The sequence below is a fragment of the Corticium candelabrum genome, chromosome 21 (genome assembly GCF_963422355.1).
Source record: "Corticium candelabrum chromosome 21, ooCorCand1.1, whole genome shotgun sequence".
NCBI lineage: Eukaryota > Metazoa > Porifera > Homoscleromorpha > Homosclerophorida > Plakinidae > Corticium > Corticium candelabrum.
This window is the reverse complement of record NC_085105.1, coordinates 342,501-356,164: the sequence shown is the minus strand read 5'-3', so window position 1 is coordinate 356,164 and position 13,664 is coordinate 342,501. Positions and strand designations below refer to the sequence as shown.

The window sequence follows — 13,664 nt, the reverse complement described above, 5'->3', positions numbered from 1 at the left end:
TCTTAGCACCTCGTCTTTTGACCTGTGCCAAAATGACTGCATGGAATTTACGTAGATATGGCAGCAATTTAGCCAGCAAGAAAAAGAATGCAGAGATTGCTATGGGTATAAGTATGTCCAGAAAGGTTATAGTACTATGTGTTCAATGATGGCTTAGGAATACACTCCTTTCAGTTGGTCTTTGCAAATACTTGGGCTCTGTCCTTGCATGTCAAATCAAGGAAGCTATAGTTTAGACTGTCAACAGTCAACTCAATTGTTTTATATTCAGACACTGCTCAGTGTTAAATGTTAGTAATTGAAACAATGAGGCTTAGCCGCTATACGTATATGTAGACAGACATTGAAATGCATTCATAAATAAAGGTTTGCTGCAATAGACACACTTTGTTACATTGTTGTGTTCAAACTGTATTGTACGTATACTTCATACCTTGTGTCCCAAGTTCACTACATACATATGCCATAATCATAATACACGATTAGTTATAATTGCCACAGCAGTTGAATGATTGACCTTCTACTGAAGGCTGTTACAGCTTAGAAACAGTCTAGACTGTGTTTTGTGCTTTAAATACAAATGCTCGATCAATAGTCACATGGCAAATTCATCAGCTATGTCATCGGTGCAGGTGTCCAACGACTTTCATCTTGCAGTAAGGCAAACTGTACATATGATCATTTCAATTACCTTTCAAACGGTTGACAATGTCATTTTTTTCAAGTGGCCACTGGTAGTATTTTAGATCACGCATGATCGTAGGTAAATAGTTGTCTCTATCCTCTATTCGAAATACAACTGGGACGCATTTACGACCAAATTCTGTTGGATTATGAGTGGGTAGACCTCCAATATGGTAACACAAAGCACGTAGCTCTTGAGAGTCACCTTCTACATTACCGCCTCGATTGTTGTAGTCGTCATTCAACTCTTTACTGCATATGTAAACAATGTAGTCTGCACAGTCAATGTGTGAAGTTACCCATGTTGAAATATTCCCTGCGACTGCACGCTCTTCAAGTCTATGAGAAGTTACATTGATTCCAAAACTGCTCACTGTATCAACCATTTTTCGACACTTCTCCCAATGATTTTCATCAGCAGTTGAATGAACAAACAAAACTCGAGGTGATTGGGAAGTAAACCATTCACAATCACAAGTAGGGCCATTTGGTAAATCTTTTGATTCTGTTATTCAAAAAACAAATGTTGTTAACAGATAAATTAATAATCTGTACACACCCATTTGCTCATTCACAGACCCAGTTACTCACACACACCTATCCACAAACCACCTTGTTTACCTATACTTCTACACACACACACACACACACACACACACACACACACACACACACACACACACACACACACAGACACACAGACACACAGACACACACAGACACACAGACACACAGACACACAGACACACACAGACACACACACACACAGACACACACACACACAGACACACACACAGACACACACAGACACACACACAGACACACACACACAGACACACACAGACACACACACAGACACACACACAGACACACACACAGACACACACACACACACACACACACACACACACACACACACACACATCACACCACACCACACCACACCACACCACACCACACCACACCACTATGTTCCTGACCTCGTCGTGGTACATGACCTCGTCCTCGATGTACCTGACGTGATCTTCGAGATCTCATCACAGTGACAATTACAATAATAGGGATGATAAACAGTAATGTTGTAACAAGTACTGCAATCTTCCAACTTGACATACGTGTACTTGGATTGCTGGTGACTGGAATGGTCAGGTTAGTTTGACGGCAAGTATTTTCATGTGGAGATCTACAAACCTACAACATATATCAACTTTAGTGAGTTGCCACATCCTCGTGACGACACATTATAGTACGTCAAACTCAATGATTGACCCTTCCCTTAATTCACAATCACAACTATGAACAGGACAATCAGGAACTGGCCAGTCTATCAAATGTATCTAACAAACAGACGATTTGATGGTTACCCACAACAACAAAAGTTTGATCTTCTTACTCCTGGTGGATATGATGGACTCTCATTACTTGGTGAATTCCAATAGCAATGATGTCGACGACAGCATTGTCTGACAGACAATATCACGTGTGATATTGTAAGGGCCTCATTTATGTTGATAAGAATGCTTGTATGAATACAAAATCTGGCATGAACTGTGTCATTTGATCTGTACAAGTTTGGTTTGCCAACAGCTGTATTGCAAACAAATGTACTTTCACATATTATACACCAAAAATAAAATGTTATGCATATGCACATGCTGACCGATATCTCCTGACAACAAGGGATCATTCACTGAGCACGCTATTCGACACAAACAATTGTTCTTGAGGATGAGAACTACAGTGCATGTGTTGCAATAGCTTACGTGGTGAACAGTCACTGAAATTAATTACTTTCTCGAATACATTGTAGCTCTTAGAACGGTTTCCACTTGTGCCATAGACCTATACAAACACCAACATATTTCAGCATAAATAGATGAACAGCAGTCTGTTAATTTTGACTCTAAAGATGTATCTATGCCTTTGTGCCTAGACAAAGATTCTGATGCAACTATCTATCACTACGCAAGCCAGACACTAATAACAAACATAAAGAAATGCTGGAAACACAAGACATACAAAAATTAATATACACCACTAATCTAATGTAAACTCCATACAGTGTGTGTGTGTGTGTGTGTGTGTGTGTGTGTGTGTGTGTGTGTGTGTGTGTAGCATTCATTCTGTAGCATTTCTTGCTGGTTTGTGCAAAAAGATGAATGAAACTTACAAATAAATTTATTATTGCCAAGTAGTCACATAAACACAATTTGCTTACAGTTGGTTGACTACGTGCAAAAACCAATTTCTGGATGATATAATGTGTTAGCTCTAATTGAGAGAGGCATCACCCTCAATATATACATAAATACATACAAACATCTACACATTACAGTACACTGACATGAATGAAATAGATTTCCTTCTCTGATAAAGACGAAACTTCCAACGTTCGTGTGATCTGCACGAAAACACAACATAAATGACAGTCTTCACATTATGCAGCATATATGCCAATACAACTAGACCTGTTGCCTGTCGAATAAACGGCAATAATTTAATGGTTCACCTACTCCAGTTGCTGAAATAGCGACAAGAAAGCCATCTGTAGCGTCTGGCAATGAAAATTGCAGTCACCCCTTACAGTCATGACTATGAGATTGTGACCACTAAATTGTATACCGTCTTCAAATATGACGCTGATGACAATGCTCCAGTTGTCACCATTGTCATAACACTCAAATTTGTCCACAGAAGGCCGTGAAAGTGTCTCGTTTTCTTGTAAACCCGTACATGCTATAAGCAACACAACAGGCATACACACACACACACACACACACACACACACACACACACACACACACACACACACACACACACACACACACACATTGATCACATCTGCTCTCGTCATGACAACTCACAAACTCTTCCTTCCATCACAATTAAGTTTTCATTCCAGCTAGCTATTAAGTTAATAAGCAAACCTGATGAATACTCAAATTACAAAGCCACATATACACCTCTACTAAATGTATTCAGCCACAACTATTTTCCGGAGCTTAATTCGATTACAATCAGGACAGTAACAGGAAAGTAAGATAGGATATCTTACCTGACACACCGCCTTGATAGCTGAGGAATACCTGCACAATCATAATTAGATGAAAGAGTACCATTACAACACATTTTCCGGTTTTCATTATTTTCCAAGTGGTACACATGCTGCAATTTAGTAGCAAGCAGGCGAGATCTCATCTATCTAGACCTGACATTATGACACTCAGATGTCTAGCTAGTGATAGCTATAGGTGTGATTTTTTTTAACTTGCAAAAGTGCAACTAAAACGCAAGTCAGACTACGAAATCGAAAGCTCTAGATTCGACTCTGACTGGTCCATGCATTCTGAGCACTAACTACTTACCAGAAGTACAAGATAAGCCAACACACACGCAGAATGAAAACGACAAGCTAGCATCCTCTACGAACAAACCCGGCCGCCTTTGAGTTGTGAATTGAAATGTATGAGGAAACCTCGTGGAGACAAGAGTTCTAAACGCCTCGCCTTCTCTATGTATGGATTCCACAGAATGAAGATTCTGGGTGTCGAAATCGACACGCCCTTTGATCTTGGTCTTATGTCATGACGTAGGCTAGGCTAGCTCCCAGTTGCTAGATATTCGGTCGGTTGCGGGTTGCCCTTTTTAGATCCAGGTTATTTCCGTTTTTCCTTCCCATCTGTGTCCTCTTGATTAATAGATTCCAAAATAATTGTAATGTTACCGTCGAGTGAGTTAGAGATCCTTGGCGTAAAAAACCAGACCCTCTTGCAGTCTCTACAACGTTGCCATGGCAATAATTATACGGGAACCAGGTACGACAGCGCGAGGTCAGCTGTGGAGCCAAGGCTGTGACACGCCACTGTTGGAGAGAAGACTACTTCAGAGAGTGTCTTAGATTTGAGAAATGCTCCGTATAACATGCTTTCAAATAATTTCACTGTCCAATAAATCAGATTTCTACAAGTTCTATTAATTAAAGGAAACTCCCATTTTGGTGGCGGCGGTCTGGAACTTCGAGGTTACTGACGCTTGAATTTTTAAAAATGTGTTATTTTAGTTTTGTGCAGTTAGGTCCGCATATGCAAACAGTATATCTACATATCTACCTAATTAGGTACTATGACACCCTAAGGTTATATTGTAAGTGTGAATAAAAATTCCATCATGATATTTGGGGGGCGGAGCTTCTGAAGCATGCGCAATCTCGGAGGTAACACGCACCTTTCACCGATCTCCTGCTCCTGAACCGTAGATCATCTTGCCGTTGACTAGGCTTTGTAAGTAAGTTCACTACTTACCATTTTGTGCATCTTGTGAGAGACTTTGCCTGCGTAGAGACGCGTAGGAAGCCATTTTTTGAGTACGGCTTCTCGAGGGTGAGAGACTGCTGTTCAAGCTGAAGTCGCCCGATTCACACTCTGAACAGATACGTGGAGTGGAAGCACAGGCTACTCATTGCTTAGAGATGGATTAGTTTTGGCGAGTGAAATCATGCCACCTAGCTAGCTGTGAACCCATGCATTTTGGGTAACCAGACATGTAGGCGTTCCGCGTTGTTTCTGGGCAGTCTAGCTTGCTTCTGTATATATGTGATTGGCCAAGTCGAAGTTCTTACTGTGAGAACTTGCACTCGATAAGTACACTGACGTGGATCAGAGTACAGTACACGTACTCTGTAGTCTGTTTACAATTAGCACTGCCAGTCTACAAATCCCAGCAACAGTTTATGTCTAAAGTAACACAACACATACGCACTATTCCATAGCTGTAATGTCTAAATCAGAAAGTAGAGACTGTTCTACCTCATCTGCAGTTGATCAAGACGTGTGTATAGTAGTGATCTCACAAGTGAAGATGTTGATTGTCAAAAATGTCACTGAGGCGCTGAAGCTGATGGTTTACGTCGGATAATTGAACAACAAGCAAATGAAATAGTGGAATTTCAAAACAAGATTAGAGTTCTCGAGTAAGACCTTGCATCTGCAGAGTCTGAGTTGCAAGGAAAGGGATTCTCACTCAACACACGTACTGTCAAATGATGAAATCAAGTTTTACAGGTTTTGTGTAGAGAAATGTGCTTGATACAGTGTGGAGTTCGACTGAAAGCAGCCAAGACCATTACTCTGTATAGCAAACAAAAATCAGGCCACGGTATATCAAGTGATGTAAGCTCATGAGCTCACCGCCTTCCATGAAGGGTTGGTTGGATAGGCAAGACGAACTTTTGCTGACTCTAGTTCGACAAGATACATAGTTTCACAGTTCCACAGTTCAAGTAGTTTGCTAGATGGGGAAAAGTAGTCCTAGTTTTCAGCACTGTCACTTGTCTGTGTGGTTGAAAACTAGGACTACTTTCCCCCATCTAGCGAACTACTTGAACTGTGGAACTGTGTATCTTGGGTTCCCCTATGCTACCACACAATCTTCATCTGACAAAACTTCCATCGCTAAGCAATGAGTAGTCTGTCTTTCCACTCCACGTGCATCTGTTCAGAGGGTGAATCAGACGACTTCAACTTGAACAGCAGTCTCTTACCCTCGAGAAGCCGTACTCAAGAAATGGCTTCCTACGCGTCTCTACGCAGGCAAAGTCTCTCACAGGATGCACGAAATGGTAAGTAGTGAACTTACTTACAAAGTCTAGTCAACGGCAAGATGATCTACGGTTCAGAAGCAGACCCAGAAACATGGACTTTGTGTACAGCGAGATCGGCGAAAGGTGCGTGTTACCGTCGAGATTGCGAATGCTTTAGAAACTCGTCTCCCCCCAAATATCGTCTATTGATCTAGTGCAGTTTTTACAACACAACAGTGGAATACAAAGTAACCCAATCGTATCAATGTACTACCGTATAGCCGGTTATTTCTATGATATTTCTGCGAATTCTGCGAAGAAATCACGGAGCACACAAATAAAAATTCCACAAATATTCTGGCCTATCTTCGGAGTCCCTGGCAGTCACTGTTCTGACACAAAATTACACGTATGTGTACCAGTAACTGTCTTCCTGGCTGGAACACAGAAATTAATTTGCAGCAATTAAAACTTTTGTTTAAATTCTCAAATTGCAGAAATTTAAGAAATAACCGGTTATACAGTAATATACAGACATTAAAATACACCACAAATACAAATTTGTTGCAAAAGAGACATTTGTTACATTGTTGTAATATTTTCATTAATAATTAACTTAAACTGTATACATGCAGTATATCATAACATGATTGCTATGGCAATTGAAAAAGTGACCTTTAGTGAAGACTATTTTCTACACAGTCAAGCTGCAAGGGTATGGTGCATGCTTTACACATAATAGTTACACAGCAAATTCATCAGCAGTGTCAGCACTGCAAGTGTCCAAGGGTTCATTTGGGTAGACTCTGCTGATTCGTTTGATAAGTTTGCTACATGATCTCGTTCTCGGTGTATCTGACATGATCTTCGAGATCTCACCACAATGACAATTACAATATTATGGATGATAAACAGTAATGTTGTAACAGGTACTGCAATCTTCCAACTTGACATACTTGTACTTGGATTGCTGGTGACTGGAATGGTCAGATTAGTACGATGGCAGGTATTTTCATGTCTACAAACCTACAACATATCAACTTTAGTGAGTTGCCACATCCTCGTGACGACACATTATAGTACGTCAAACTCAATGATTGACCCTTCCCTTAATTCACAATCACAACTATGATCGCTAAGACAATCAGAAACCGGCCAGTCTATCAAATGTCTCTAACAAACAAACAATTTGATGGTTACCAACAACAACAGAAGCTGATCTTCTTACTCCTGGTGGATATAATGGTCTCTCCTTAAATGGTACTAAGCAAGGAAGACAGCATTTTTGGACAGACAATATCCTGTGTGATATTGCAAGGTCATCATTTATGTTGATATGAATGCTTGTATGAATACAAAATCTGGCACGAACTGTGCCATTTGATATGTACAAGTTTGGTTTGCCAACAGCTGTATTGCAAACAAATGTACTTTCATATATTATCAACAAAAAAATAATGTTATGCATATGTACATGCTGACCGATATCTCCTGACAACAAGGGATCATCCACTGAGCACGCTATTCAACACAAACAATTGTTCTTGAGGATGAGAAATACAGTGCATGTATTGCAATAGCTTACGTGGTGGACAGCTACTGAAATCAATTATTTTCCAGACTCTATTGTAGCTCTTAGAACGGTTTCCACTTGTGCCATAGACCTATACAAACACCAACATATTTCAGCATAATATAGATAACCAGCAGTTAATTTGACTCTAAAGATGTATCTATGCCTTTGTGCCTAGACAAAGATTCTGTAAAGCAACTATCTATCACTACACAAGCCAGACACTAATAATAAACATAAAGAAATGCTGGAAACACAAGACATACAAAAATTAATATACACCACTAATCTAACGTAAACTCCATAAAGTGTGTGTGTGTGTGTGTGTGTGTGTGTGTGTGTGTGTGTGTGTGTGTGTGTGTGTGTGTGTGTGTGTGTGTGTGTGTGTGTGTGTAGCATTCATTCTGTAGCATTTCTTGCTGGTTTGTGCAAAAAGATAAAAGATGAAACTTATTAATAAATTTATTATTGCCAAGTATTCACATAAACACAATTTGCTTACAGTTGGTTGGTTGACTACGTGCAAAAACCAATTTCTGGATGATATAATGTGTTAGCTCTAATTGAGAGAGGCATCACCCTCAATATATACATAAATACATACACACATCTACACATTACAGTACACTGACATGAATGACATAGTATAGCTTGTGTGATAAAGACGGAACTTCCAATGTTTGTGTAATCTGCATGAAACACAGCATAAATTACAGTCTTCACAACATGCAGCATATATATGACAATACAACCAGACCTGTTGCCTGTTGAATAAACGACAATAATTTGATGGTTCACCTACTCCAGTTGCTGAAACAATATTGACAAGAAAGCCATCTGTAGCGTCTGGCAATGAAAATTGCAGTCATCCCTTACAGTCGTGACTATGAGATTGTGACCACTAAATTGTACCGTCTCTAAATATGACGCTGATGAAAATGCTCCAGTTGTCACCATTGTCATAACACTTAAATTTGTCCACAGAAGGCGGTGTAAGCGTCTCGTTTTCTGGTAACCCTGTGCATGCTATAAGCAACACATCAAACATATACACCAGCCTGACACACACACACACACACACACACACACACACACACACACACACACACCCACACACACGAGTCAGGAGCTGCCTCTCAGAGGTCACGCCCCCGGGTCCTGTCCTGGGCGCTACTCAGGGAACTCTGGGCCTGCGCTAGTGAACTTCTGGAGCTGGGCCAGGCACTCGCAGGAGCACCGACTTGTCAAGCCAACTGTGGTGTGAGCACCCGAAGTCTCACCAGGACCTCAGTGGCTGATGTCACGTCACAGCCAATGGTCACTTAGGTCCCCAGTCAAAGACCAGGTACTCATTTATACTCCCGAGTCGAGAGAGGCAATTGTGTGTTAGTTTCTTGCTTAAGGAAATTATGCCATAGCTCGCCATCACTGTGACTTGAACTTGCAACCCTGCAAGGTCCCGGATGTAATCACTCCATAATATGACTCTCTAACCAACTAAGCTATCGCACCACACACACACACACACACACACACACACACACACACACACACACACACACACACACACACACACACACACACACTGATCACGTGCACTCTCGTCATGACAACTGACAAACTCTTCCTTCCATCACAATTAAGTTTTCATTCCAGCTTAGCTTTAATGTTAATAAGCACACCCGATGAATACACAAATTACAAAGTCACATATACCATGTACTAAATGTATTCAGCCACAACTATTTTCCGGAGCTTAATTCTATTACCATCACAGGACAATAACAGGAAAAGTAAGGTAGGATATCTTACCTGACACACCGCCTTGACAGTTGATGAATACCTGCACAATCATAATTAGATGAAAGAGTACCATTACAACACATTTTTCCGGTTTTCATAATTTTCCAAGTGGTACACATGCTGCAATTTAGTAGCAAGCAGGCGAGATCTCATCTATCTAGACCTAACATTCTGACACTCAGATGTCTAGCTAGTGATAGCTATAGGTGTGATTTTTTTAACTTGCAAAAGTGCAACTAAAACGCAAGTCAGACTACGAAATCGAAAGCCCTAGATTCAACTCTGACTGGTTCATGCATTCTCGAGCACTAACTACTTACCAGAGATACAAGATAAACCAAAACACACGCAGAATGAAAACGACAAGCTAGCATCCTCTACGAACGAACCCGGCCGGCTCCAAGTTGTGAATTGAAATGTATGAGAAACCTCGTGGAGAGAGTTCTAAACGCCTCGCCTTCTCTCTGTATGGATTCCAGAGTGAATAAAATTTCTGGGTGTCGAAATCGACACGCCTTTTAATTAAGTTAATCTTGGTCTTATGTCATGACGTAGGCTAGGCTAGCTCCCTGATGCTATTCGGTCGGTTGCCCTTTGTAGATGCAGGTTATTTCCGTTTTTCCTTCCCATCTGTGTCCTCTTGATTAATAGATTCCAAGGATCAATGGCACAATACGCACCCCCAGCTAAATGGGGTGCGTATTCTTCTAGCCTCTATGATACAACACGCACCCTACTATTTACATACCAGCAAAAACAAAAGTGATATCAATATATCCTGCACACGCCTACTTTATGAAACATTACACTCTTGTCCGCGCGCGCAGAGTCTAGAGTATGAGACTATTTCTTTTTGTGCAAAGTTTACAGGATTACAAAGTAGCTAGGCTATGCTGGAACGGTTCAACTAAACTACAAACTCTACCTAACTCTACTGAGTCAAGAAGTGAGACAATGCTAGGAAGTCAGTGAGGTTACCGCGGTATCGGGTATCGCACTGCTAAGTCAGCAACGTTGTTTTGTAAAGCTTGCTGCCTTGTTTTGCCATACCTCTCCCTCCACATAAACTCGTCGGACTGCTGATCTACTACATAAACCTGAACGGACTACTGATCAATCTGCAATTTGGCGCGACAATCTGCAGAATTTGCTTATTATCCCGGATAAGGGTGTAATGTTTCATAAAGTAGGCGTGTACAGGATATATTGTACATCACTTTTGTTTGCTGGTATGTAAATAGCTTGCTAGCTAGCTTGGGTGCGCGTTGTATCATAGAGGCTAGAAGAATACGCACCCCATTTAGCTGGGGGTGCGTATTGTACCATTGATCCGATTCCAAAATAATTGCAATGTTACCGTTGAGTGAGTTAGAGATCCTTGGCGTAAGAAACCAGACCCTCTTGCAGTCTCTACAACGTTGCCACGGCAATAATTATACGGGAACCAGGCACGACAGCGCGAGGAGTCAACTGTGGAGCCATTAGCATGGAGAGAAGACTAACTCAGAGAGTGTCTTATATTTGAGAAATGCTCCGTATAACATGGTTTCAAATAATGTCACTGTCAAATAAATCAGATTTGTACAAGTTCTATTAATTAAATGAAACGCTCATTTTTGGGACGGCGGTCTGGAACTTCGAGGCTACTGACGCTTGAATTTTAAAATGTGTTATTTTAGTTTTGTGCAGTCAGGTCTGCGTATGTAAACAGTATATCTGCATATCTACCTAATTAGATACTATAACACCCTAAGGTTATACTGTAAGTGTGAATAAAAATTCCATGAATATCAATTCATTTAGTGCAGCTTTTACAACACAACAGCGGAATACAAAGTAACCCAATTGTATCAATGTACTACCATATAGCCAATTATTTCTATAATATTTCTGCAAACTCTGCGAAGAAATCACGGAGCACACAAATAAAATTCCACAAATATCACAGCATACATACAGTATATCATAACATGATTGCTATCGCAATTGAAAAAGTGACCTTTTAGTGGAGACTATTTTAAAAGCAGTCCAACTGCAAGGGTATGGTGTGCATGCTTTAATTAAACATAATCGTTACACGGCAAATTCATCAGCAGTGTCAACACTGCAAGTGTCCAAGAGTTCATTTGGGTAGACTCTGCTGATTCGTTTGATAAGTTGTTCTTTGTCTTTTGGCCAGTGGTAGAATTTCATAACGCGCATAATATGAGGCGAATAATCAACTTTATCATTCATTTGAAACATAACTGGTATGCATTTACGCTCAAACTCTCTTGGATTCCACAATAGACATTGAATACAGTGACACAAAGTACGTAACTCTTGAGAGTGATGATCACCCGCAAGATCGTTGGGTTGATTGTTGAAAATTTCATACAGCTCTTTACTGCATATGTAGATAATATAGTCTGCATGTTTAATGTGCGTACTTGCCCATTGTGAGATACCCCTTGCCACTGCATTCTCTTCAAATTCGTGAGAAGTTGCATTAATTCCACCACTCTTTTCTCTGACTGCAATGAACATGGCGCGACACATCTGTGCATGATCTTTGTTGACAGTCGAATATACAAACAAAACACGAGGTTGTCTAGCAGAAGTAAGCCATTCGCAATCGCAATCTGGTCTTCTGCAAATACCAAAAATGGTTGGTTGACATGACTCAATCTCGCATCTTGATATTGAAAGATCTAAATTTGAGTAAAATATTCTATTGACATCTATACTGTATATACAAAGATTAAACGTCTGTCTGTCTGCCTGGTTTGCCTGTCTGTCCAACTATGTTCCCAATCTCTTTCCAATCTCCCAATCTTTCTTCTGGCTCACTCACATACACAGCCCTCCACTCATTCACATTCCTATTCACTTGCCTGCCCTCCACCCTCCACCTCCACCCCCACCCACACACCATATGTATTCCTTACTTGGTAGCCTATTACGTCTGTTGGACCGCTTTCGATGTATAGAGACACAAGCTCCCACCACAAATACAATTAGAAGAAACAACGTTGAAACAGGTACTGCAATCTTCCAACTTGGAATACTTGAATTGTCAGGTGAAACAGGTAGATTAACAGTGTCGCTGTATAAAGGGACATTATTGATATCAAAACCAATCTAAACATTATGTCAACTTCAACATCATACAGTATTACCACACCCATAGTCACATCCTAGTACCTCAAACTGAATAGTTGACTTTTTCTTTAATCTACAATCACAATTACCATTACCCACACAGCCACTATTATTAACATGCCAGTCTACCAAAGACTTCTAAAATATAAGAAATAAACATTTTAATAATTACCAACAACAGTAACACATTTAATCTTACTCCTGATGGAATTACTGAAACATCATTCTTAGGTAAATGATTACTGGTACAAAGAAAGTCGGAACAGCATTGTCTGTCAGGTATCCAGTGTGTCAGTACAACGTCTGTTATGTTGATAGATGTACTTGTGTAGATGCAGAAGCTGACATAAAGTAAGCCATTTGACATGTACAACCTTGGTTTGCCAACATCTGTATTACAAACAATGCACTAAAGTGACTTTGATGCAAAGCAAAAGTTGTACGTCCGCCATATGCCTAGACTGACCAGGATCTCCAGACAGTATGAGATCATCCAGTTCACAAGCTATTCAACACAAACCATATCGTTCTTGAATACAAGACTACAGTGTATACGTGCAGTATATACACTACACACACACACAGACACACACACACACACACACACACACACACACACACAGACACACACACACACACACACACACACACACACACACACACACGCACACACACACACACACACAGAGACACACACACACACACCTAAAAATGCCTAAATGTCAGGAGCTGCCTCTCAGAGGTCACACCCCCCAGCTGTTTAGCTGGGCCCTGTGCGCTACTCAGGGAACTCTGGGCCTGCACTAGCAAACTCCTGGAGTCGGGCCAGGCACTCACGGGAGCACCGACTTGTGAAGCCAACTGTGGTGTGAGCACCCAAAGTCT

At 40.7% G+C, this 13,664-nt stretch overlaps 3 protein-coding genes across 4 annotated transcripts in view; all 3 read right to left on the bottom strand.

Annotated features, from left to right (window-relative positions):
* Nucleotides 1-377: 377 nt before the first annotated feature.
* LOC134196786 (uncharacterized) lies at nt 378-4,363 on the bottom strand. Its single transcript, XM_062666006.1, has 12 exons — nt 4,325-4,363; nt 4,119-4,283; nt 3,740-3,770; nt 3,307-3,420; nt 3,153-3,238; nt 3,029-3,085; nt 2,448-2,526; nt 2,345-2,383; nt 2,078-2,271; nt 1,935-2,021; nt 1,665-1,875; nt 378-1,189 (listed from the first exon to the last, which is right to left on the bottom strand). Exons 1-12 carry the CDS (start codon nt 4,361-4,363, stop codon nt 684-686), a joined length of 1,608 nt encoding a protein of 535 aa, XP_062521990.1. The 3' UTR covers nt 378-683.
* Nucleotides 4,364-6,740: 2,377 nt separating this feature from the next.
* Nucleotides 6,741-9,710, bottom strand: LOC134196583 (uncharacterized). Of its 2 annotated transcripts, XM_062665757.1 has the most exons (9): nt 9,648-9,710; nt 8,748-8,861; nt 8,593-8,681; nt 8,468-8,524; nt 7,848-7,926; nt 7,745-7,783; nt 7,491-7,672; nt 7,346-7,435; nt 6,741-7,288 (listed from the first exon to the last, which is right to left on the bottom strand). In XM_062665757.1, the coding sequence occupies exons 1-9, from the start codon at nt 9,688-9,690 to the stop codon at nt 6,992-6,994; spliced, it is 990 nt and encodes a 329-aa protein (XP_062521741.1). In that variant the 5' UTR covers nt 9,691-9,710; the 3' UTR covers nt 6,741-6,991. The 2 variants fall into 2 exon arrangements, with proteins under 2 accessions (XP_062521741.1, XP_062521740.1); XM_062665756.1 differs by having other exon boundaries at nt 7,491-7,783.
* Nucleotides 9,711-11,548: 1,838 nt separating this feature from the next.
* LOC134196785 (uncharacterized) overlaps nt 11,549-13,664 on the bottom strand; it is a 4,151-nt gene continuing 2,035 nt past the window's right edge. Inside the window, exons 4-8 of the mRNA XM_062666005.1 lie at nt 13,246-13,284; nt 12,979-13,169; nt 12,822-12,917; nt 12,566-12,758; nt 11,549-12,328 (exon numbers count right to left, since the gene is read on the bottom strand). Of these exons, the coding sequence (XP_062521989.1) occupies nt 11,712-12,328; nt 12,566-12,758; nt 12,822-12,917; nt 12,979-13,169; nt 13,246-13,284 (1,136 nt within the window). The 3' untranslated portion in view covers nt 11,549-11,711. The remainder of the gene's footprint in view (nt 12,329-12,565; nt 12,759-12,821; nt 12,918-12,978; nt 13,170-13,245; nt 13,285-13,664) is intronic.